At 47.9% G+C, this 26,941-nt stretch overlaps 2 protein-coding genes across 3 annotated transcripts in view; both read left to right on the forward strand.

The window, feature by feature from the left end:
- Positions 1 to 6,474: 6,474 nt before the first annotated feature.
- On the forward strand, positions 6,475 to 15,479 carry LOC140419562 (uncharacterized). 2 transcript variants are annotated; one of them, XM_072503466.1, is made up of 3 exons: positions 6,475 to 6,552; positions 9,945 to 10,067; positions 13,141 to 15,479. In XM_072503466.1, the coding sequence occupies exon 3, from the start codon at positions 13,249 to 13,251 to the stop codon at positions 14,284 to 14,286; it is 1,038 nt and encodes a 345-aa protein (XP_072359567.1). In that variant the 5' UTR covers positions 6,475 to 6,552; positions 9,945 to 10,067; positions 13,141 to 13,248; the 3' UTR covers positions 14,287 to 15,479. The 2 variants fall into 2 exon arrangements, with proteins under 2 accessions (XP_072359567.1, XP_072359566.1); XM_072503465.1 differs by having other exon boundaries at positions 9,945 to 10,060.
- A 7,895-nt stretch (positions 15,480 to 23,374) lies between these two features.
- LOC140419565 (uncharacterized) overlaps positions 23,375 to 26,941 on the forward strand; it is a 35,624-nt gene continuing 32,057 nt past the window's right edge. The window contains exon 1 of the mRNA XM_072503481.1: positions 23,375 to 23,559. The gene's annotated coding sequence lies outside the window, so the exon portion shown is untranslated. The remainder of the gene's footprint in view (positions 23,560 to 26,941) is intronic.

Below are 26,941 nucleotides of genomic sequence, written 5' to 3' on the forward strand. Positions count from 1 at the left end.
ATCTTGGTGTCATTTGCAAACTTACTAACCATGCCTCCTACATTCTCCTCCAAATCATTAATATAAATAACAAATAACAGTGGACCCAGCACTGATCCCTGAGGCACATCGCTGGTCACAGGCCTCCAGTTGGAAAAACAACCTTCTACAACTACCCTTTGGCTTCTGTCGCCAAGCCAATTTTGGATCCAATTGGCTACCTCATCCTGGATCCCGTGAGATTTAACCTTGTGCAACAACCTACCATGCAGTACCTTGTCAAAGGCCTTGATAAGGTCCGTGTGGACAAGGTCGACTGCACTGCTCTCATCTACCTTGTTGGATACCCCTTTAAAAAACTCAACCAAATTTGTGAGGCATGATTTTCCACTCACAAAGCCATGCTGGCTGTCCCTAATCAGTCCTTGCCTCTCTAAATGCCGGTTGATCCTGTCTCTCAGAATACCTTCCAACAACTTACCCACCACAGACGTGAGGCTCACCAGTCTGTAGTTCCCAGGCTTTTCCCTCTGGCCTTTCTTAAACAAAGGCACAACATTTGCTACCCTCCAATCTTCAGGCACCTCACCTGTGGCTGTCGACAATTCAAATATCTCTGCTGGGGACCCGCAATTACCCCCCTAGCCTCCCACAACGTCCTGGGATACATTTAATCAGTTTCCAGGGATTTACCTACCTGGATGTGCTTTAAGCTTGATCTAACCCCATTCCCCCACTCCACTTTGTGGGTAATCTGCGATCCCAAAACCAAATTTTAACAGTCCCAGCTCGCCATACCTTCCATACTGTCACTCCTAGCCTTGGCATCCAGGAATGGTTTTGAAAATGAAATGAAAATGAAAATCGCTTATTGTCATGAGTAGGCTTCAATGAAGTTACTGTGAAAAGCCCCTAGTCGCCACATTCCGGCACCTGTTCGGGGAGGCTGGTACGGTAATTGAGCCTTGCTGCAGGCCCGCCTTGGTCTGCTTTAAAAGCCTGCGATTTAGCCCAGCGTGCTAAACCAGCCCCTTGGTTTTGCTAACCTGACTGTGTATCTACACCTGAGGGGAACTGGATCTTTACTCCGTATCTAACCTCGTGTTGTACCTGTCCTGGGAGTGGTTGATGGGGTCAGTGGAGAGGCAGCTTTACTCTGTATCTAACTCTGTGTTGTACCTGTGCTGGGAGTTTTTGATGGGGTCAGTCTATAAGGAGATTTTTTTCTGAATCTAACCTCGTGCTGCACCTGGCCTGGGAGTGTTTGATGATAGAGTGTAACTGGAGCATTACTCTGTATCTAACTCTGTGTTGTACCTGTCCTGGGAGTGTTTGGTGGGGACAGTGCAGAGGAGGATATACATTGTATCTAACCTTGTGTTATACCTATTGGGGGAGTGTTTGATGGGGACAGCATTGAGGGAGATTTACTCTGTATCTAACACCATTTTGTGTCTGCCTTGGGAGTGTTTCATGGGGCAATGTAGAGGGAGCTGTGCTGTAACTGATTGGAGAATGGTTCAAGCTGGCACTTGGTACTCAGGTTTTCCAGTACAGACACCCTTCACTTTAAAAATAACATTTCATTCAGAGATAAGAGAAACCATCACCGGTACGTCCACTGTCGTCGTCCCCGTCCCCCCCCCCCGTCCCGTCCCACAAACACACACACCCCGCAGGCCCAGAGGGACAGTGAGGGTCTTGAACATTGTTGTACAGTCTGATTGATATTTCATATGAGCCTTTTTCAGTTCCATAGAATCACTATGGTGCAGAAGGAGGCCATTTGGCCCATCAAGTCTGCACCAACCCTCCAATGCGGCACCCCACTCGGGACCACTCCTGCACCCTATCCCCAGAACCTCACCTAACCTTTGGCCACTCAGGGGAAATCTTTTAGAATGGCCAATCCACCTAACCTGTGCATCGTTGGACTGTGGAAGGAAACCGGAGCACCCGGAAGGAACCCACTTGGACACGCGGAGGAAGTGCAAACTCTACACAGTCACCCAAGGCTGGAATCGAACCCCCTCCCTCAGATCTCCAGTCAGCCTCTGTTCAAATGAAAAGAGCCCCAGTTTCTCTAATCTCTCCTGGTAACTAAAGCCTCTCTTCCCTGGGATCATCTCAGTGAATCTCTTCTACACCCTCTCCATGGCCTTGACATCCTTCCTGGTGTAAGATCCCCAAAACCTGATCTAATATTCCAACTGCAGCCTCACCAATGATTTGTCCAGGTTTACATGACCTCTGTCCTTTTGAACCCCACACCCAGAATTATAAAACCTTGGATCCCATGTGTTTTTTAAACACTTTATCAACTTGTCCTCCCACATTTAAAAGTTTGTGTATCTGAAACTCCTTTTAGGGTTTTGGAGACATTAACATAACATGGCTGAAATACATTGACATCCAATGTCTGATATAATGTGTGTTATGGGAGAGAGAAGTTTAGTCTGAATTATAAACTCAAGCAGGCGCTTCACTGCAGACAGGTCACCGTGGAAACGCTGATAAGACATTCCTTCACTGCAGACAGGTCACCGTGGAAACGCTGATAAGATATTCCATTCCACAGAATCGACTCATTGGAAACTAATCGGATCGGGGAGAGGACATAGTTTGTCTGTTATCAAGTCTAAAGGTAACAGGGGCATGGATGAGGTTTCAGCAGTAGTTGGGGTGGGAGTGGACACAGGTGACATTATGGAGACTGAAATACCTGGTATTTGTCATGGTGTGGATATGGGGTCAGAATCTCAACTTGGGGTCAGATCTGACACGGAGATTGTGCAGAGTGTGGTTCAGCCTCAGACAGTTCCCAGGGAGAGTGATGGACTCGGGAGTTAGGAAACGGAATTTGTAATGGTGACTGAAGACAATGGCTTTGATCTTCCCAATTTTTAATTGGAGGAAATTTCTGCTCATCCAGTACTGGATGTGGGACAAGCAGTTTGATAATTGAGTGACAGTGGAGGAATGGAGAGGGATGGGGGTGAGGTAGAGCTGGGTGTTGTCAGTGTACATGTGAAAACTAACACGGTGCTTTTGGATGATGTCACCTACTGGAAGCATGTTGATGAGAAAATGGAGGGGCCGAGGATAGATCCTTGGGGGACACCGAGTACAAGGAGTTGGAGAGGAAAGGGAGGTTTTGATGTGGTAGTTGCAATGATGGTGGGGTTAAATATTGTTTTAGGATGGGTGATGATGGTGCATTTAAAGATGAGCGACAGGACGAAGAGGGAGAACTATGAACAATATCACACAACATGCAGAAGGTGAATGGTCAGCAGTTTTGTGAGAATGTGGTTAAATAGTAATAATCAAACAATCTTTATTAGTGTCACAAGTAGGCTCACATTAACACTGCAATGAAGTTACTGTGAAAAGCCCCTAGTCACCACACTCCGGCGCCTGTTCGGGTACACAGAGGGAGAATTCAGAATGTCCAATTCACCTAACAAACACGACTTTCGGGACTTGTGGGAGGAAACAGGAACAGCCTGGGAGCAGACACGGGGAGAACGTGCAGACTCTGCACAGACAGTGACCCAAGCCGGGAATTGAACCCAGGACCCTGGCGCAGGAGGCAGGTCTAACGGAGAAGATGAGCTCTGATGAAGATGAGCTCTGATGAAGATAGATGGTAGGAGAGAAACTGGAGAAAGAGGAGTTCAGAGCTCAGACCAGGTGGAACTTTCGAGACAGTTTGGCCCATTGGTAGAGAGGAAAGCAGCAGAGGCAGCTCATCAGATTGTCTCAATCTCAGTGAGAAAGAAGCTTCATGAACTCCACACACTTGAGGTGAGGATGGAGGAGACAGGGGAGAGGGAGAGACCTTCAAACAGAACTAACTTGTGATGGGATGTTAAAAGATTCAACACACTTGTGTTAAATAATTGACTTTTATCCAGAATATTATCCCTTATAATTGGGTTAGCGTTTATAAATATGAGTCCAACCCGAGTCCAATGAACATGCTTCAGTCCTGGATGTGATTAACAGCAAAATCCAATCACATCAGTTACTTGTGAACCCACTGGTGTCTCAGCAGGTTGCCTGAGTGAATGAATCCCTTTCCACACTGGGAGCAGGTGAATGGCCTCTCCCCAGTGTGAATCCGCTGGTGTAGAGTGAGTTGAGATAATCGTCTGAACCAAGTCCCACAGTCGGAGCACCTGAATAGTTTCTCGTCAGTGTGAACATGTTGACGGGACACCAGTTCCCGAAAACTTTTAAAGCACTTCCCGCATTTTCTGCATTTAAAAGGTCTCTCATCATTGTGAATCGGCTGTTGTGTCAGCAGTTGGGATGACTGAGTGAATCCATGCCCACACTCTGGACAAGTGAAAGGCTTCTCCCCAGTGTGAACTCACTGGTGCATCAACAGGCTGTATGACTGAATGAATCCACACCCACACTCGGGGCAGGTGACAGGCTTCTCCCCAGTGTGAATGTGTCGATGGATTGCCAGGTCAGATGGGTAATTGAACGCCTTGCCCCAGTCCCCATATTACCATGGTTTCTCCCTGCTGTGACTGCACTTGTGTTTTGACAGACCAGATGATCGGCTGAAGCTTCGTCCACACACAAAACACGTGTACGGTTTCTCCCGACTGTGAACTGTGCTTTTTCCTTCCATTTTCAAAATCTGATGATATTTAGGTTATGATCAGTTACACGACTGTCAGATTTTGATGTGGTGTTTGGTTGGAGTTTCCCAATTGCACATCCTTCCCTGCTGATACCCTGTGAAATTGAGTTAAAACAAACAAAAGGGAGAGAGAGATTCCACAAAAACACAAAGGCAGGTTGTGAAATGGAGCTGAATGAATCTGGTAACTTGTGGGGCCGGCACTGGGAAAGTGACTACGAAAACTGTTGAACCTTTTGTGAAAAGTGAACTAGTTTGTTAATGTCCTTCAGGGAAGGGAACCTGCCACCCGGTCTGAGCCCACACAAGATTTGGGCCTCTGCAAGAACACAAGAAATAGGAGCAGAAGTAGACCATTCGGCCCTTCGAACCTGCTCTGCCATTGAACACATTTGTGGCTGATCTCAGTCTTCAATTCCACTTTCCCGTTAGCTCTCCATGTCCTTTGACTTCCTGAGAGACCAAAAATCTCACCATCTCAGCCTTCAATATGTTCAGTGATGGTCACAGTAACTTCATTGCAATGTTAATGTAAGCTTACTTGTGACAATAATGATTATTATTAACATCCACAACCCTCTGGGCTAGAGAATTTAATATGAGAAACAGAGTGAGAGAAAGAGAGCGAGTAGTGGGGGAGAGAGAAAATCAAAAAGATTGATGGAAAGGGAGAGAGTGAGAAAGGAGTGAGGGTAACAGCAAGCAATGGACCAACAACTGAATCACAATTTCACAGAATCTCCTGAACCCTTAACCTCCACCACCTGGATGGAGCAGGACAGCAGATGTATGTGAACATCACCACCTGCAAGTTCCTTTCCAAGACACACACTGTTGAACTTGTCTGACATCCAGTGCTGGATGAGCAGAACTTTCCTCCATTTAAATATTGAGAAGACTGAACCCATTCCCTTTCATCCCCGCTACAAACTCCAGTCCCTTGCCACCAATTCCATCCCTGTCCAATGTCTGAGGCTGAAGCTGACTGTTCACAACCCTGGTGAAATATTTCACCCCTCGATGAGCTCTTGACCACATATCCACACTGTCACCAAGATTGCTGATTTCCACCTCAGGAACACAGCTCTACTCCACCTTTGTCTCTGTTCATCTGCTGCAGAAACCATCATCCATTCTTCTGTTACCACTTAACCAAATTATTCCAACGCACTCGCAGCCGGACTGCAACATTAAACAACCCCCTCCATCCCATCCCAAACTCTGCTACCCATGTGCTTGCTCACACCAGCCCCTGTGCCCACTGATCTGCAAATGCTTCCTTTTAAAAGGCACACAGTTTAAATTTCTCATTCTTTTCCTCCATGATAATGATCATCCTGATCACTGTAATCTCCTCCACACCCACCCCTTTGAGATCGCTGCACTCATTTAATTCCAGCCACTTGAGAATTCCTGATTTTAATCTCTCCACCATTACTGAGTTGCCAAGGCCTCAATTTCAGGAATTTCCTCCTTAAAACTCTCCGACTCTGACTCAATTTCCTCCATTAAGATTCTCCTTAAAATCTAATATCTCCTCATGCGGCCCAGTGTCAATTGTTATTTTGTAACGTTTCTCTGAAAGTCTTAAAAGTTATATTCTGTTCAAGTCACAATATAAATTCGAATTATTGTCACTGCCCTCAGCATATATTCTGCCCCATAAATAAGAATTTGTAACTCAGAGGGAAAGTCTGTCATGAAGACACATTTCAAAAATGTTGCCCCCAACAATGATGGCGACTGAGCCTGCGCTCTGTTGCTCGTGCCCCAATAAATATGGTGGGTGCGCGTGCGCACTACTGCCAGTGAGCCAAATAACGAAGGCGCATGCGCACCGCTGCCAGTCCCAAATAAAGATGGCGGGTGCACAGGCTCGTCTGTAACAAAGCTGCAGCCTCCGCTCAGATCCCCAGGTACCGGTGGTTTATTTTGTCAGATGTTCAGTTTATATAACATGTTTACGAAGCGTGCCTAACACCCCGCATGATCCAGCTCTCCCTCCGTCCCGCCATTCCCACCTTCACGGATTGTGGATCCGAGAAAGAACTTTGTCTACGTCGCCATTAATCACAATGCGCATGCTTCACCCGGCCCAGTCCCGCCCCTGATTCACTCCGATTGGCTGGAGGACCAGTTTCTTCCCCCCCCTCCCCCCCCCTCCAGGACCCGTCCACTCTTCTATTGGTCGCGCGATGCTGTCAACCATTGTCCGGGCATTATGAGGTGTCAGGTGAGAGGTCAGTGTTGAGGGGCGGGGTTTACAAATCCCGAATGCGGCCCCAGAGCTGAACAATGAACATTCTCCACTCTCACTGTCCGCCACTTCCGGCTTCTCTCCACAAACAACCTCATGGAGACCAGAGGGGAGACACTGACCCAGTGACAATGTCACTTCATTAGTCACCCAGAGAGACCAGAGAATGTTCTGGGGACATTAAATTAATAAAATCTGGAATTTAAAGTTCGTTTCAGTGATGGTGACTGAGGGTCACTGAGAAAATCTCCAATGTCATTGGATTAGGTCAAAAAGGCAGAAAGTAGGAAACTAGTTATTTTAAAGCCTGTTGTTGGGAAACTGTTGGAATCCATGATTGAGGAAGTAATAACTGGACATTTGGAAAGTCAAACTGCAATCCATCAGAGTCAGCGTGGTTTTGTGAAGGGTAAATCGTGTTTGACTCATTTCTTGCAGTTCTTGGAAGATGTAACAAGCCAAGTGGATAATGGGGTCCTGTCGATGTATTTTGACTCCCAGAATACATTTGATAAAGTGTCACATAAAAGGTAATAATCAAGGTAAAATCCCACGGGGTTGAGAGATATTAGCTTGGATAGAGGATTGGCTAACCAACAGACAACAGAGAGTGGGGTTAGATTTATTGACACATGTACTGAAGAAAAATGTTTTTACCCAGAGGGTGGTGAGGGTCTGGAATGCACTGCCTAGGAGGGTGGAAGAGATGGTTGTCTCACATCCTCTTAAAAAAAGTACCTGGATGAAGACTGGCACGTCATAACATTGAAGGCCATGAGCCAAGTGCTGGCAAATGGGATTAGGTAGGTGGGTCAAGTTTATCATGTGTTAGTGCAAACTCGATGGACCGAGGGGCCTCTCCTGCACTGGGAAATAAATGAAATGAAAATTGCTTATTGTCACAAGTAGGTTTCAAATGAAGTTACTGTGAAAAGCCCCTAGTCGCCACATTCTGGCGCTTGTTCGGGGAGGCTGGTACGGAAATTGAACTGTGCTGCTGGCCTGCCCAGTGTGCTAAACCAGCCCCTCTGTGTTGCTGATGATACAAAGTTCGGTGGCATCACAGACAGCATAGATGATTGCATTATATTGCAAGAAGATATTGACAGACAAGGTCAATGGGCAAGATTGTGGGAATGTAAACATGTGTGAGGTTATCTGTTTGGAACCAAAAAAGGATAGAACTGAGTACTTTCTAAATGGAAAGATGTTAAGTATAGTGGATGTCCAAAGAGATTTGGGGTTCATAGAATCTATGGCACGGAGACCGGCCCTTCAGCCCAAACCGGTCCATGCCAACCAAAAAGCCAAAAAGCTCATCTAGGTCAATCCCATTTGCCTGCATTTGGCCCATATCCCTCTGAACCTTTCCTAACCATGTATCTGTCCAAATGCCTTTACAATCTTGTCAATGTCCCTGCCTCAACTACTTCCTCCGGCAGCTCATTCCGTACCATCCTCTGTGTAAAACCATTGCTCCTTAGGTTCCCATTAATTCTTTCCCCTCTGAACTTAAACCAAAGCCCTCTAGTTCTCGATTCCCCAACCCTGAGAAAAAGACTGAGTGTATTCACCCTGTCCACGCCTCTCATGATCTTATACATCTCGATAAGATCACCCCTCAGTCTCCTACGCTCCAAAGATAAAGGTCCTGGCCTGTCCAATCTCTCCGTTTCACTCAGTCTCTTGAGTCCTGGCAACATCCTTGTAAATCTCTTCTTCACTCTCTCCAGTTTAATAACATCTTTCCCATAGCAAAGCAGCCAAAACTGAACACAATACTCCAGGTGCGACCTCACCAACGTCCTATACAACTGCAACATAACTTCCCAACTTGTATACTCAGTGCCCTGACTGATGAAGGTCAGCACGCCAAAAGCCTTCTTCAGAGAATTTATAGTGCAGAAGGAGGCTATTCGGCCCATCAAGCCTGCACCGGCCCTTACAAAAAGCACCCTACTCAAGCCCACTTATCTACCCTATCCCCGTAACCCAGTAACTCCCACTTAACCTTTTTTTTGGACACGAAGGGCAATTTAGCATGGCCAGTCCACCGAACCTGCACATCTTTAGACTGTGGGAGGAAACCAGGGAACACACGCAGACACGGGGAGAACGTGCATACTCCGCACAGACTGTGACCCAGCTGGGAATCGAACGGGGGTCCCTGGAGCTGTGAAGCAACTGTGCTAACCACTGTGCTACCGTGCTGCCCTATCTACCTGTGACTCCACCTTTAGAGAACCGTGCACCTGAACTCCAAGATCCTTCTGTTCCATGATACACCCTCAGGCCTTACCATTCACTGGGAAAGTCCTACCTTGATTTCTGAAATGCAACTCCTCACACTTATCTGTATTTAACTCCATTTGCCATTTCTCGGTCCACTTCCCCAGCTGATCAAGTGCCTGCTGCAATTTTTGATAACCTTCCTCACTGCCGCCAAGACCACCTATTTTAGTGTCATCTGCAAACTTACTGATCATGTCTTGTACATTCTCATCCAAATCGTTGATTATAGATATAAACAGCAATCTCCTAGTTACTGATCTCCGAGTTACTCCCTATTTAGTTAATTACTCCAGTTTCTCAAATTTAGAACAGATTCCCAATCAGCCAATCAGCTTTACTCTGAGGTAAGTTATTTATATTTACTGTTCAAAGCTTCTCCTCCCCGGATTCGGGCCAAATCCGCTCCCTGCCGAATAGGCCGTGAATCCCTGAGGTAAGTTATTTATATTTACTGTTCCAAAGCTGCTCCTGCCTGTGTTCGCACCAACTCCACTCTCTGCATTGGTGAGATTCATACCTGGGTGTCTGGAAAATCGTTAGGACAGTAACTGTCCTGTAAGGTAATGAGTCATTTTGCTTCCCAATTGGCCGAGGAAGGCAGTGTGTCACAAGGATGGATGTGTTGACCGATTAATGGCTGGAGGATGGGGGCAGGTCATGTGATCAAACCTCCAGGAATATGTTTAATCAAAGTTGGCGATGAGAGAATGTTGTGAATTTCTATCCTAAACTGACAGTGAGGTTTCTGTAAATTTACAGGATACTGGAAGTAGAGGTTTAACAGACGGGAACTGCAAACCAAACGTCATATCGCGATCTGACAGAGTCACTTGATTCATTAGAAACTGAATTTCAGCAGCATCTGGGTGTGGAAGGTAAAAGGTTTGTCTGTTCTGTCTGTGAGGGAAGATTTCAGGTCTCAGTGTGACTGGAAAAGCCCCGAGATTCACAAACCCTGGTTAGGCCAAACCTGGAGAACTGTGTTCAGTTCTGGGCAATAAACCTGAGGAAGGATAGAATGGCCTCGGAGGGAATGTAGCACAGATTTACCTGAGTGATATCTGAACCCCCTGTGGTTAAATTACAAAACTAGATTACACAAAGGAGTCAGAGACATGATGGCACAAAGGGCATTCGGCCCATTGGGACCATGCTAGCTCACTGGGGCAATCCAGTCAGTGCCATTCTCCTGCTCTATCCCTGTATCCTCGCAGTTTTATTTCCCTCAGATGTCTATCCAATTTCCTTTTGAAATCAAATTATTCATTGTGTCTATTTTCAAACTCCCTCATAGGCAGCAAGTTTCAGGTCATTGCCACTCGCTGTGTAAAAACATAAATCTCATATCACCTCATATCTCCTGTACCTTTTACATACAAACTTGGAACAGGCCACTCGGCCCCTCGAGCCTGCTCAGTATTCAATAAGATTGCAGCTGATCTCATTCTAACGTTAACTCCACATTCCTGCCTACCCCTGATGACCTTTCACCTCCTTGCTCATCAAGAATCTATCCAGCTCTGCCTTAAAAATATTCAAGGACTCTGCTTCCACTGCCTTTAAGGAAGTGAGTTCCAAAGTCTTACAACCCTCGAGAATAAAAAAATCCTCATCTCTGTAAGGTTTTCGGGCAATTCGGCCCTTTTTGGACTGCCCAAGAATAAAACCCAGAGACTGTAAACTGGACATTTGTCAGCCAAAAGAACGTAACCAGATTTCCCAGCAGGCTTGGTCCGCTGAGCTGAGTAGGGGCATAGGTATTTACAAACCCCCCCCAGGAGCTACAAGGAAGAAGGAGCCAGACAACTAGATAAGATTAAACACAGAGACATAGGGGCATGGTAATGCTGTAAGGGGCCTGCCTGCAAGCAGGACAATGGGATGGTCATAGCCCCATGCAGATGTAAATGACTTTGCCTCCACCAGAGCAGAATCCAATCAACACCCCATCAACATAGCAGCGATCTCCAGAGCAGATGGAAGACTGAAAATCTTCACAAGGGAGCTCAACCTCGTTATCTCAAAAAGCAGACTGGAGGCGGACCTAGGGGAGGTACTCCTATCTTGACAGGTCTGACAGGCTCAAAGGGGGCAGGACCAGCGGGAAATTTAAACCTTATGGATTCAATGCAAAAGTGGCTGGCCGAACACAGGAAAAAGCCAGGTAAAACGGATATAAAAGAGGCTGTGTTTCGATTGAGGGTCTCTTGGCTTGACCTCTCCACCTTTGACTTGACCTCCTGCAGCCTGTGACTGTAAGTACCCTGCAGCAGCTTGCGAAACTCCCTTGACCTTGATAGTGGTTGAGGCTTTGGGGAAGGGGACTTGATTTGTGTTCTGTGTCATTGCTAAAACTGTGTAACAATAAGATTTTACGTTGTGTCCGTTATAGTACTTTCTGAATAGACTTAGTTTGTGTTAGAGTTTAAGATTTTATTATAATTTCTTCTGTTTGATGATTTTGACCTGGGTTTTGCAATAAACCTTGATTTGCTGATAATTGGAGTCGTTTAAATTCTTCAATCTCTCACCAGCGATCTCTGACCAAGTCATTGTTAAGATATTCCTCACCTTAATTCCGGGTTCGAGAATCTAGGGTCATCTTGAACGATTCACTCAGTACAGGCTGCTGGTTAGGTAATAAACAGCAGTGTCCTATTCTCTCTCTTGGGAAAGCTACTCCAGCGAAGTAGGAACCGGGTGGGTGTTGCACCACCGGCAAGAGAGAGAATCACCTGGGCATTGGTGGGGGTCTGGATATCTGTGTGATATAAGCCTCAGGCTTCCGGTTAGGGATAAACGGCAGGCTTGATTCAGTGCTCTCTTCCGTGGAGGTGTCCCAGTGCGGCATCCCCTGGCCTCTGAAGTTTCAGTGCCAGCTGAAGAGAGACACACACAGATACTCAAACCCCAGATATCGGCCCAGGAGTGGAGTAGCAGAGATGGCACCCTCTACATCTCCATCTGAAATGGGTGACCCCTTATTTTGCAACAGTGGTGCCCTCGTTCTCGATTCCCTCACAAGAGGAAACATCCTCTCCACATCCACCCTGTCAAAACCCCTCAGGATCTCATATAGATCAATCCAGGTTTTACCCAAAACTTTAAATCTTTGTCCCTGGACGATTAGTGAATGGAAACAGAGTTTCTTTGTCCACCTGATGGAAACCTGGCATAATCTTGAGTTCCTGAATCAAATCTCCCCTCAACCTTCTTTGCTGGAACCATTCTGCTAAATCTCCTCTGCACCTTCTCCAAGAACCTTCAGATCCTTCCTGAAAAGTGGTGACCAGAGCTTTAGAAAGATTCATCGAATAGAATTGGAATCATAGAATTCCTACAGTGCAGGAGGCCACTCAGCCCATCGAGTCTGCACTGATTCGCTGAAAGGACACCCTGCCTCGGTCCACACCCCCACCCTGTTCCTGTAACTCCATAGCCCCACATAACCTGCGCATCCCTGGACACTAAGGGGCAATTTATCAAGGCCAATCCACCTAACTTTCCCTTCATTGGACTGTTGGAGGAAACCTGAGCACCGGGTGGAAACCCATGCCGACACGGGGAGGAAATGCAGACCCCCCACAGACAGTCACCAAGGCCGGAATTGAACCCGGGTCCCTGGCACTGTGAGGCAGCAGTGCTAACCACTGTGCCACCAGAAGCATAGTTTTGGTGTCAATATTACTGTTTATGAAGCTCAAGATCGAATTTGCTTTGCCAACTGCTCTCTTAGTATGTCTGTAGGTATACAAAATCCCTCTTCACCTCTTTCTCTCTTCTCCCAAAGAGGCCAGTTGGGTTTTTATGACAATCCAGCAGTTTTCATGCTCACTTTTTCCCAGTGTCGGCCCCACAAATGACCAGATTCATTCAGCTCAATTTCACAACCTGCCTTTGTGTTTCTGTGGGTTCTCTCTCACTCCCTATTTTCTGTTTTCAATCATTTTCACAGGGTGTTCGAAGGAGAGGATTCGAAGTCCGGAAACTCAAACCAAGCATCACATAAGGATCTGACAGAGTCCTCAATTTATCATATCCTGAATATCAAAGTACTTTGAACATGGAAGGAAAAAGCATCGTTCACAGTGGGGAGAAACCGTACACGTGTTGTGTGTGTGGACGAGGATTCAGTCGATCATCAGGCCTCACAAGCCACAAATGCAGTCACACTGAGGAGAAACCATGGAAATGTGCGGACTGTGGGAAAGGATTCACTTCCCCATCCCAGCTGGAAACTCATCGACGCAGTCACACTGGGCAGAGACCATTCGCCTGCGCTGAGTGTGGGGAGGGATTCACTCGGTTATCCACTCTGTCCACACACCAACGAGTTCACACTGGGGAGAGACCATTCACCTGCCCCAAGTGTGGGAAGGGATTCACTGAGTCATCCGCTCTGTCCAGACACCAGCGAATTCACACTGGGGAGAGACCATTCACCTGCTCAGAGTGTGAGAAGGGATTCAGTGATTCATCCAACCTGCGGAAACACCAGCGAATTCACACTGGGGAGAGGCCGTTCACCTGCTCTCAGTGTGGGAAGGGATTTGCTATTTCAGCCCACTTGCTGAGACACCAGAAAGTTCACACTGATGAGAGACCGCTTAAATGTCCAGACTGCGGGAAGTGCTATAAAAGTTCTGGGAATCTGATGAGCCATCAACGTATTCACACTGACGAGAGACCGTTCAGGTGCTCTCACTGCGGGACTGGGTTTAGACGATCATGTGACCTCACTGCACATCAGCGAATTCACACTGAGGAGAGGCCATTCACCTGCGCCGAGTGTGGGAAGGGATTCACTCAGTCATCCAACCTGTCCACACACCAGAGAATTCACACTGGGGAGACGCCATTCGCCTGCGCCGAGTGTGGGAAGGGATTCACTCAGTCATCCGCTCTGTCCACACACCAGCGAGTTCACACAGGGGAGAGACCATTCACCTGCTCAGAGTGTGGGAAGGGATTCACTCGGTCATTCGCTCTGTCCACACACCAGCGAGTTCACACTGGGGAGAGACCGTTCACCTGCTCCGAGTGTGGGAAGGGATTCACCACTTCACCCAACTTGCTGAGACACCAACGTGGCCACAAGTAACCACAGTGATTGGATTTTGCTGTTTCTCACATTCAGGACTGAACCATATTCATTTGGGTCTCTTTCTGCTGATAACAAACTCCAGCCCATTTACAGGGGCTTATATTCTGGCTGAAAGTCAAATAAATTGACTTAAGACAATAAGACAAAGGAGCGGAAGTAAGGCCATTCGGCCCATCGAGTCAACTCCACCATTCAATCATGGCTGATTTCAACTCCATTTACCCGCTCTCTCTCCATAGCCCTTAAATTCTTGATTTCTCAAGGAATTATCAACTTCTATCTTAAAGACACTCAACGTCCCGGCCTCCACTGCCCTCTGTGGAAATGAATTCCACAGACCCACCACTCTCTGGCTGAAGAAATTTCTCCTCATCTCTGTTCTAAAGTGACTCCCTTTTATTCTAAGGCTGTGCCCCCGGGTCCTAGTCTCCCCTGCTAATGGAAACAACTTCCCTACGTCCACCCTATCTAAGCCATTCATTATCTTGTAAGTTTCTATTAGATCTCCCCTCAACCTCCTAAACTCCAATGAATACAATCCCAGGATCCTCAGACGTTCACTGTATGTTAGGCCTACCATTCCTGGGATCATCCGTGTGAATCTCCGCTGGACCCGCTCCAGTGCCAGTATGTCCTTCCTGAGGTGTGGGGCCCAAAATTGCTCACAGTATTCTAAATGGGGCCTAACTAATGCTTTATAAAGCTTCAGAAGTACATCCCTGCTTTTATATTCCAAGCCTCTTGAGATAAATGACAACATTGCATTTGCTTTCTTAATTACGGACTCAACCTGCAAGTTTACCTTTAGAGAATCCTGGACTAGGACTCCCAAGTCCCTTTGCACTTCAGCATTATGAATTTTGTCACCGTTCAGAAAATAGTCCATGCCTCTATTCTTTTTTCCAAAGTGCAAGACCTCACACTTGCCCACGTTGAATTTCATCAGCCATTTCTCCATCCCAGCTGGAAACTCATCAATGCAGTCACACTGGGCAGAGACCATTCACCTGCTCCAAGTGTGGGAAGGGATTCACTCGGTTATCCACTCTGTCCACACACCAGCGAGTTCACACAGGGGAGAGACCATTCACCTGCCCCAAGTGTGGGAAGAGATTCACTGAGTCATCCGCTCTGTCCAGACACCAGCGAATTCACACAGGGGAGAGACCATTCACCGGCTCAGAGTGTGAGAAGGGATTCAGTGATTCATCCAACCTGCGGAAACACCAGCGAATTCACACAGGGAGAGACGGTGGCGTTCGCGAGCGGAGCGGCCGCGATGAGGAGAAGCTCCTGCTGGTCCACGATATTGCGGTCTTTTTCGGGGGGCTCCCCGCTGTTTTAAAAAAAAAAAAAAAAAAAATTAAACTTCTCCGGGGTCGGCCTTGCCTCCCTCGCCCGTCAAAGCTCCGTTTCAGGGAGCCGGAGGGTTGGAAGGGTGAGGGGGGAGCGGGGGGGGGGGGGGGGGGGGGGGGGAGACTGGTCCCGGTGGGTTCGGTGGAGCGGTTGCACGTGGAGGAGGAACGGGACAACCTGAAAGCCGGACCTGAAAATTTGAAAGGAGCAGCGGGGGCGGAGCCATACAGGCCGAGGCGGCAGGCCCAAAGCCAGGGCGTGATGTAGGTGAGATGTCCCACATCGGATGTCCCGCCTCGAATGTGGTAAGAAGACTGAAGCCCGGACCTAGGGAAATTCTGGAGGAATACAAAAAAGAAGAGAAAGATGTTTTAAAGAAATTTGGTGAAAAAAATATTTCCTCCCTTTTTTTTGAAGGAAGAAAATGTTTTTGTTTTTTCTATTAAAAAAAAAGAAAGGATTGAAGAAGGTGGAAAAAAAAGTAAAAATAATAAGCCATTAAAGGATGTGAAAAGCAGCGTTGAGAAAGGTTGGAAACACGGGCTCGCCGTTGAATGAGAAGACGAGCAAAAGTGCTGACAAGATGGCGGATGCCGGACCGCGTGGTGGGTCAGCACTATTTACGGTGGAGAAGATGACCGAGGTGATGGTGGTGGAGCTGGAAAAGCAGTTTGTGAGACACATGGAGGCGTTGAGGAAGGAGACGGTGGTCGCATTGAAGTCATTGAGGGTAGCTGTGGCAAAGACATCGGCCGAGGTGAGAGAGCAGGGCGAGAAGGTGAAGGAAGTGGAGGAGGCCGTGTCGCAGCACATCGACCAGCTCACCTCGATGGGGGACGAGCTACGGAGGGTCGTGGAGGTCAACAGAGGACTCCGAGCAAAGCTCGAGGACTTGGAGAACCGCTCGAGGCGGCACAATCTGAGAATTGTGGGCTTGCCCGAAGGGACAGAGGGTCCAAGGCCAACAGAGTACTTCGCTAAGAAGCTGGCGGAGTTGATGGGGGTGGGTGAGAACCCCTCCCGGTACGAGCTGGACTGAGCTCATCGGTCATTAAGGCTGAAGCCCAAAGTGAATGAGCCGCCAAGAGCAGTAATTATCTGCTTCCATAAGTACTGCATGAAGGAGAAGGTGTTAAGCTGGCCGAAGGAGAAGCGCAAGGTGCAGTGGAGTTTGGATCTACCAGGACTTGACAGTGGAGTTGGCAAAAAGACGAGCAGCATTCTGGCGAGTGAAAGCGGCACTGTACAAAAAGGGGGTGCGAAGCTGAGGGTGACGTATGATGCCAAAGACTTTTATTTCGAGACAGCGGAGGCGGCTGAGGCATTCGTGCAGGCAGAAGGCTTGGGACAGACGTGAGGAGCGAAGCTGGAAGAGGGACTGGGCTGTGATTGGGGAGCTGGAAAATGTATCAATGCTATAACTTTCTTTTTACTGACGTGTATTGTAATTTAATTCTCTTCACATTGTTGCAGAGTTCAGGTTATTGGTTGGGTTGATTGGCATTCTGTGTTGCGACGGTTATATCTTAGTTTAGTGAATTGTGTGGGTTGGATTGTTGTTCTTGATTTTTCTTTCTCTGGGACTGGGTAGGAGGGGCCGGTATTTCTTGGCGGGGGAGCCACTCGCGCTAGCTAATTAAAGTCAGCTAGTGAACGGAGGTGAGGTGCGAGGAGGGCTGCGGACATTGGAGCCTGGTTAGCAGGTTTCAATGGGCCTACGAGGCAAGCGAGAGGGGGGGGGGGGGGGAGATTGATGCTGGGAGATGTTTTTTCGAGAGGAAATGTTGGGGGGGATTTGTGGGGGGGGGGGGGGAGGGGTTTGATGTTAATGGATAGGGGCAGGTCAGGCTCATGGGGCAGGGCCCGGTGGTATGATGATGGTGGATAAGAAGGGTGGGGTGGGGTGAGAGACCCCCAGTTGGGATAGTCATATGGAATGTGAGGAGGTTAGAAGGTCCGGTCAAGTGGTCAAGGGTGCTTGCGCATCTTAAAAGTTTGAAAGCAATGTAAAAGATGTAGCAATGCTGCAGAAGACTCACTTGAGGGTGAAGGATCAGGTGAGACTTAAAAAGGGCTGGGTTAGTCAGGTGTTTCACTCTGGATTTGACGGAAGGGCTCGAGGGGTAGCGGTGCTGGTCAGCAAAAGGGTACGCTTCCAGATGGAGAAGGTGGTGGCAGATCAGGGGGGTAGATATGTGATTGTGACAGGGACACTGGAGAGGAGGTTTGTGGCGCTGTTCAGTGTATATGGCCCCAATTGGGACGATGTGGGATTCGCAAAGAAGGTGCTTGGGGCCATCTCCGACTTGTACACACACAAACTGTTGGTGGGGGGGACTGGAACTTGGTGCAGGAGCCTAGGTTGGACAGGTCACGGCCGCGCTTGCTTGTCCCATCGGGGGGGGGGGGGGGGGCAAAGGCGCTGGCTGGGCTAATGGTGGAAATGGGAGGGGTGGACTCTTGGAGCTTTCTGCACCCGAGGGAATGGGAGTACTCGTTTTTCTCAGCAGTCCATAAGGTCTCGCAGATCGACTTTTTCGTGGTGGGAAAGGCTTTGCTGGCTGGGGTTAAGGGGTCGGAATACTCGACAATTGCAGTGTCAGATCACGCTCCACATTGGATGGATATGGTACTGGAGAAGGGGGCAGCGCAGAGACCGGGGTGGAAATTAGATGTGGGACTTTTGGGGAACGAAGTGTTCTGTGACAAAATTGAAAAGGTAATTAAGGAATATGTAAGTTTCAACTGATGAGATGTTGGAGGTAGATAGGAGTTATGCCGAAGATGGGGACTAAGCAAAGCTGGAAAAGAGGAAGGAACTACAGGCGAGCTTTGACCGACTATCTACCAGGAAGGCGGTGCGCCAGCTGAGACGAGCAAGGGATGCAGTTTACGAACATATGTTAGCAGGTCAGCTCCGGAGGCAAGGGAAGCAGCGGCAAGGGAAATAGTTCAAGTGAGGGATTGGGCGGGGAAGTTGGTGGTAGCTCTGCAACTGATTAACAAGGTTTTTGAGGAATTTTATGAGGGGTTGTCCAGGTCAGAGCCACCTGGGGGAGACCGTGAGATGCAGGAATTTCTAGATGGGTTGGAGTACCTGAGGTTAGGGGAGGGGAACAGGACTACATGAGAGGGAGCGATAGTGGAGCAGGAGATAAAGGATGCGATTGGGAGGATGCAGTCGGGGAAGGTGGCAGGGCCGGATGGGTTTCTGATGGAATATTATAAAAAATGTAAGGATAGGCTGGTACCCCTGATGGTGGGGATGTTTGAAGACGCGAGAGGGGAGGGGGTGTTGCCACAAACTTTGGGGCTGGCATCGATTTCACTGTTGCTGAAAAAAGATAATCCGATGGAGTGTGGGTCGTATAGGCTCGTATCGCTTCTGAATGTGGACGCAAAAGTATTGGCGAAGGTACTGGCAGGTAGGCTGGGGGAGTGCCTCCCGAAGGTGATATGTGAAGATCAGACGGGGCTCGTGATAGGGAAGCAGCTCTTTTCAAATGTTAGAAGTGTATTGAACGACATTATGGCGCCGGCAGAGGGGAAGGAAACAGAGGTGGTTGTGGCATTGGACGCTGAGAAAGCGTTTGACCGGGTAGAATGGGGGGACTTGATGGCAGTTCTGCACCGATTTGGGATTGGACCAAAATTTGTGGACTGGGTAAAGCTACTGTATAAGGAACCGAGGGCGAGTGTCCGCACAACCAACATCAGCTCGAGATACTTTTCTCTCCACCGTGGGACTAGGCAGGGATGTACTATGTCCCCCCTGCTGTTTGCACTTGCGATTGAGCTGTTGGACATCACATTAAGAGGTTTGGGGGTCTGGAAAGGAATAGTGTGGGGGGGGTGGGGTGAATAGAGCATAGGGTGTCCTTATATGCCGATGACTTGCTGTTACACGTGTCGGAACCGAGTGTGTCGATAGGGAGAATAGTGGAGCTGCTTCGGGGGTTTGGGTCTTTCTCTGGGTACAAGCTGAACCTGGACAAGAGTGAGTATTTTGTGGTGTCTTGGCGGTGGGTGGGGGCCGGTGTGTCGGGGCTGCCATTCCGTAGGGCAGGGACTCACTTTAGATACCTGGGGGTGCAGGTTGCTCCGGGCGGAGGGGGGCTCCGCAAGTACAACATTTCTAGTTTGGTGGAGAGAGTGAAAGCTGATCTGGCAAGGTGGGATGGTCTCTCTCTGTCACTGGCGGGTCGGGTACAGCCGGTTAAAATGAACGTGTTGCTACAATTTCTGTTTATTTTCCAATGCCTGCCGATTTTCCTACCAAAGGCTTTTTTCAGAGAGATTTTGGGAAGGATTACTTCATTTATAATGGAGGGAAGGTGGCCAGAGTTAGAAAGGTGCTTCTACAGAGGGGAAGGCAGGCGGGGGGTTTGGGCCTTCCGAACCTGATGTATTATTAATGGGAAGCGAATGTGGAGGACGTGCGGAGCTGGGTCAGAGGGTTTGATTCCCAGTGGGTCAGAATGGAGGAGAGTTTGTGCAGGGGGCCAGGATTGAAAGCACTAGCAACAGCACCGCTCCCGATGGCCCCGGAGAAATACTCAGGGAGTCTGGTAATAATAGCTTCATTGTAAATCTGGAGGCAGTTTCGCCAACACTTCGGGTTGGGGGCAGGGTCAAGGGAAATGCCGATTCGGGGGAACCACAGATTTGAGCCAGCGAAGTGGGATGGAAATTTTCAGAAATGGGAGGAGAAGGGGATTAAGACGCTAAAAGATTTGTTTCTTAGGGGTCGGTTTGCAGGATTGAAGGAGCTGGAAGTGAAGTATGGGCTGGAGCAGGGGGAAATGTTTAAATACATGCAGGTTCGAGATTTTGCCAGAAAGGAGATACAGAGCTTCCCGGTGGAGCAGGTCTCCACATTACTGGAGGAGGTAGTGCCAGTGATGTAAGGAGCTATTTTGGAAGAGGAGAAGGCACCACTGGAAGGGATCAAAGCAAAGTGGGAGGAAGAGTTGGGAGAGGATATGGAGGAGGGGTTCTGGTGTGAGGTGCTCTGGAGAGTGAATGCCTCCACCTTGTGCACGAGGTTGGAGCTGATACAGCTAAAATGAAAATGAAATAAAATGAATTTAGCATTTTCTCCCAAATTTACACCCATCAACAATAATCAGTTTCCAACCCTGGCCGGTCCAACACCCCAAATATGGCCTCCTACCCCAAATATGGCGACCTGGGGTAGGAGGCCATATTTGGGGTGTTGGACCGGCCAGGGTTGGAAACGGGTGCGGAGGCACATGTTTTAGCCTTCGCCTCGTTGATCGCCCGAAGACGGATCCTGATGGGTTGGAGAGCAGCCTCTCCACCCTGGCGTGGCGTGGGGATCTGTTGTAATTCTTGACACTTGAGAAGGTTAAGTTCGAACTGAGGGGAAGGACATAGAGGTTCGACAATTCATGGACATTATTCATTATGCACTTCCAAGAACTGGATAACATCGAACATTAGTTGGGGTGGGTTGGGGGGAGGGGGCTGTGTGTTAATGGCGACTATGGGTGATCCCTCATTCCTTTTTGTCATTTGTTTGTGTGAACATGGTTTGGTGGGAGGATGGGATTGTTGTTATTGATATGGGGATTTACATATTTGTTACTGATTATTGTTTATTGGTGGGTGTGAATTTGGGAGAAAATGTGAAAAAGGAGGAGAATAAAAACAAATATGTAAAAAAACAACAGTGCCAGTTACTGTGAAAACCCCCTAGTCGCCACATTCCGGTGCCTGTTTCGGTACACAGAGGGAGAATTCAGAAAGTCCATATTACCTAACCGCACGTTTCGGGACTTGTGGGAGGAAACCGGAGCACCCGGAGGAAAACCGACGCAGACACGGGGAGAACGTGCAGACTCCACACAGACAGTGACCCAAGCTGGGAATCGAACCTGGGACCCTGGAGCTGTGAAGCAACAGTGCTATACACTGTGCTACCATGCCGCCCATCCCACCCAGCAACAATGCACTGTTTTATCCAGACCCAAGAGTAGATTCAAGATGTCACGTTCGGCACAAGGATACTAGATATTACAGACTGTAAGATCCATAAACTCTGCCAAGATGGCTGCAACTTAACATGTTATTGTGGATAAACTGTGGGTAATATTCGATTCTGTGACCAATATTTAGTTAAACACAGACCTGAATAAGGAAACTTTGCAGCCACCTGTGAAGTTTAAATGTCTCGTTGTGTCAGGATGAACCAGCATTTGAGGAATATGAAATCTCTGGACCGTTGGTCTCCAAGTGCCGTATTGAACACAGGAGAATGAGCTCGAATTGGGACAGAGTGAGTGAGTGAGCATCGTAAACTGCTATTGTATCGGGGTGTTCTGGGTCTGAGTTTTAACCCTGCAGTTAATTGTCAGGGATACAGTATAATAAACCCTGAACAAAGCAAATGTGTGTGTGAGAAGCATCTGAAGCACCAGGAACCAGCTGAACCAGCAGAGCTGAATGTTTTCCAGTGCAGCCACAGTACTGAACATATTCCAGCTTCCAAGTCCACCTGAGAACCAACCTCCTGGCGATTCATAGAACATAGAAAATACAGCACAGAACAGGCCCTTCGGCTCACGATGTTGTGCCGAACCTTTGTCCTAGATTAATCATAGATTATCATTGAATTTACAGTGCAGAAGGAGGCCATTCGGCCCTTTGAGTCTGCACCGGCTTTTGGAAAGAGCACCCTACCCAAACTCAACACCTCCACCCAACACCAAGGGCAATTTGGACATTAAGGGCAATTTATCATTGGCCAATTCACCTAACCCGCACATCTTTGGACTGTGGGAGGAAACCGGAGCACCCGGAGGAAACCCACGCAGACACGGGGAGGACGTGCAGACTCCGCACAGACAGTGACCCAAGCCGGAATCGAACCTGGGACCCTGGAGCTGTGAAGCAACAGTGCTATCCACAATGCTACCGTGCTGCCCTTGAGAACAAATAAATCTACACTATATCATTTTACCGTAATCCATGTACCTATCCAATAGCTGCTTGAAGGTCCCTAATGTTTCCGACTCAACTACTTCCACAGGCAGTGCATTCCATGCCCCCACTACTCTCTGGGTAAAAATTCATCGACAGAAAGCTTCAGAGCCTCGTGAGAATTATTCGTTTCTAAAAATGCTTCACTCCAACTAAAGGATTAGTTCAACAAGAAGACAACAGACCTGCAGCGATATAAAGATTGCAGTCTACATTCCATTTCCATCATTACAGCTTCAACTTGATCTGTACCTAATTTCTGTGTATGTGTCAGTGAGTGTGAAAGAGACGAGAGACTGAGATGTTCAAACATCCAGGGAAATAGTGTGATAATAAATAAACTTTATTCCTTTAAAAATTACCAGTAAGCCTGCTGCTGAAATGTATTTTAAATAAAGAAATATCACACTGAGGGTAAGAATATCACATAAACATCCTGATAATGAACTGGAAAGGACCACTAAATGTAATCAAACGCTGTATAACCCCCTTCAGGTAGCTAGATAGAGGCTGCAGCCTCTCACACTGAATGTCTACGTGATCTATAGGCACCTCTAGGCCACAAACATCAGCTTCAGCCCGGGAGTGGGTGAAACATTTAAAAAACCTGTTGCCGTTTAATAGTTCGCCGGGCACTAGGACCCGGCTGGGAACAGAAACCTTCAGGCCCCGCCCACTAGCTTGAGCATCACCAAGACGCCAGCGCATGCGCTCTGCTTCCCCAAGATGGCGGCTGTGAACCAGGGCCTTGTCCCGGGAGAGAGCTGACCGGCGGTGATGTGACCTGAGGATCACCGCACCTCAGGCAAGGGGCCAGGTTGGGAAGGCGGTGCCTTCAGGAATAACCGGGAAGGTGATGTTTGGTCAGTTGCTGCAGTCTGTGTAGTGAAGGTGCTGTCACAGTGGTGTGAGGTGAGGAAGTACAGGATTATCACCCAGCAATGATCAATTAAGGGGAATGTAAATCCAGCTCAGGCTGCTTTCAGATTGGAAAAGGAGCTAAGGTGTGTCCTCAGAGCTGGTGAATGTTGGGGCTTTGGCACTTTCTCTATAAATTCATTCCCTCCCTCTACCACCTCTATCTTTAAAGTCGTAGAATTTTACAGCACGGAAAGGGCCCAGTCACAATAATCTTTATTATTGTCACAAGAAGGCTTACATTAACACTGCAATGAAGTTACTATTAAAATCCCTGAGTTGCCACACTCCGACACCAGTTCGGATGCACTGAGGAATAATTCAGAATGTCCAATTCACCTAAGAAGCTCGTCTTTCGGTACTTATGGGAGGAAACCCACGCAGACACGGGCAGAATGTGCAGACTCCGCACAGACAGTGACCCAAGCCAGGAATCGAATCCAGGTCACTGGCGCTGTGAAGCAGCAGTGCTAACCACTATACTACTGTGCCGCCCATAAGATTATTAGATTACTAGGTCTGCATGAATTGTGTCCCAGGATGCTGTGGGAGGCCAGGGAGGAGATTTCAGGGGCTCTGACCCAAACTTTTAATTTCTGGCCACGAGGGGAGTTGCCAGGTGACTTGAGAACAGCTAATGTGGTCCTATTATTTCAGAAAGGTTGTTGAGATAAGCCAGGGAACTGCAGTCCAGTGAGTCTCACATCAGTGGTAGGGAAACTATTGGAGAAAGTTCTGATGGACTCTATTTCCACTTGGAGAGGTTTGATCAGGAATAGTCAGCATGACTTTGTCAGAGGGAGGTCATGCCTAACAAATTTGATTGCATTTTTTGAGCATGTGACCAGGTGTGGAGATGGGGGCTGTGCGGTTAATGTAGTTTACATGGATTTCAAAAAGCTTTGGACAAGATCCCCCATGGAAGACTTGCGGATAACTCAAAGATTGGCCAGATGGTTAACAGTGAGGTTGAGTGTCTCGGGTTACAGAAAGATATAGACGGAATGGGCAGAAAAGTGGCAAATGGAACTGGAACCCTAAAAAGTGAGGTGACACACTTTGGAAGGGGTAATGTGACAAGGAGGTATTCAATGAACAGCATGACACTGGGAAGTTCTGAGCAACAAAGGGACCTTGGCGTGTTTGTCCAGAGATCTCTGAACGTGGAAGGGCAGGTTAATAGGTTGGTGAAAAAGACATATGGGACATTACTGTTCGCATTTCTGGTTGCTACATTATAAGAACTAGAACTAGAAGCAGGAGTAGGCCATCTGGCCCCTCGAACCTGCTCCACCATTCAATGAGATCATGGCTGATCTTTCGTGGACTCCGCTCCACTTTCCGGCCCAAACACCATAACCCTTAATCCCTTTATTCTTCAAAAAACTATCTATCTTTATCTTAAAAGCATTTAATGAAGGAGCCTCTACTGCTCCACTGGGTAAGGAATTCCATAGACTCACAACCCTTTGGGTGAAGAAGGTCCTCCTAAACTCAGTCCTAAATCTACTTCCCCTTATTTTGAGGCTATGCCCCCTAGTTCTGCTTTCACCCGCCAGTGGAAACAACCTGCCCGCATCTATCCTATCTATTCCCTTCATAATTTTATATGTTTCTATAAGAGCCCCCCTCATCCTTCTAAATTCCAACGAGTACAGTCCCAGTCTACTCAAACTCTCCTCGTAATCCAACACCTTCAGCTCTGGGATTAACCTCGTGAATCTCCTCTGCACACCCGCCAGTGCCAGTGCGTCCTTTCTCAAGTAAGGAGACCAAAACTGAACACAATACTCCAGGTGTGGCCTCACTAACACCTTATACAATTGCAGCATAACCTCCCTAGTCTTAAACTCCATCCGTCTAGCAATGAAGGACAAAATTCCATTTGCCTTCTTAATCACCTGTTACACCTGTAAACCAACTTTTTGCGACTCATGCACTAGCACACCCAGGTCTCTCTGCACAGCAGCATGTTTTAATATTTTATCATTTAAATAACAATCCCTTTTGCTGTTATTCCTACCAAAATGGATAACCTCACATTTGTCAACATTGTATTCCATCTGCCAGACCCTAGCCCATTCACTTAGCCTATCCAAATCCCTATACAGACTTCCGGTATCCTCTGCACTTTTTGCTTTCCCACTTATCTTAGTGTCGTCTGCAAACTTGGACACATTGCCCTTGGTCCCCAACTCCAAATCATCTATGTAAATTGTGAACAGTTGTGGGCCCAACACTGATCCCTGAGGGACACCACTAGCTACTGATTGCCAACCAGAGAAACACCCATAATCCCCACTCTTTGCTTTCTATTCATTAACCAATCCTCTATCCATGCTACTACTTTCCCTTTAATGCCATGCATCTTTATCTTATGCAGCAAACTTTTGTGTGGCACCTTGTCAAAGGCTTTCTGGAAATCCAGATATACCACATCCATTGGCTCCCCGTTATCTACCGCACTGGTAATGTCCTCAAAAAATTCCACTAAATTAGTTAGGCACGACCTGCCCTTTATGAACCCATGCTGCGTCTGCCCAATGGGACAATTATAGGAAGGATATGATTGGAGACGGTGCAGAGGAGATTCACCAGGATGTTGCACGGAATGGAACATTTATGAAGAGAGGTAGGATAGAACAAACAAAGAACAAAGAAAGTTACAGCACAGGAACAGGCCCTTCGTCCTTCTCAAACCTGCACTGACCATGCTGCCCATCTAATCTAAAACTTTCTACTCTTCTGGGGTCCCCCATCCTATTCATCTATTTGTCAAGGCGTCCCTTAAATGCCTCTTATACCTGCTTCCACCACCACCTCTGGCAGTGAGTTCAAGGCACGCCCTACCCTCTGTGTAAAAGAATTTCCCTCGTGGAACTTCCGGGTGCGGCGATGACCAGCTGAGTCGCACGTTTCGGCAGCTCCCGGTGAAACGGACTTTTGTGCTCTTGATAGGAGCCCCAACGGCAATTTTGATGGCTAAAAACACTGTGTGGTAAACCAGAAGGGAATCCCCCCTGGATACGGATGGAAAAAGGAGGAGAAAGTGGCCGGATTGCAGTGGATCCTTTAGAACAGCAGCAAGGAAGGCAAGCAAAAACCAAGATGGCGTCGGAAGGTGGCAGTTTAACATGGGGCCCTGAACAACAAGAGTTCTTGAAATGCTGTGTGGAAGAGATCAAAAAGGAAATGAAGAAAGAGCTGTTGGCCCCGATACTACAGGCGATCGAAGGGCTAAAGGAGGAACAAAAGACCCAGGAGCGGGAGCTTCGGGTCGTGAAGGCAAAGGAAGCCGAGAATGAGGACGACATACAGGGCCTGGTGGTGAAGACGGAGACGCAGGAGGCACATCAGAAACGATGTGTGGAAAGGT

This window comes from Scyliorhinus torazame, chromosome 5 (genome assembly GCF_047496885.1).
Source record: "Scyliorhinus torazame isolate Kashiwa2021f chromosome 5, sScyTor2.1, whole genome shotgun sequence".
Taxonomy (NCBI): domain Eukaryota; kingdom Metazoa; phylum Chordata; class Chondrichthyes; order Carcharhiniformes; family Scyliorhinidae; genus Scyliorhinus; species Scyliorhinus torazame.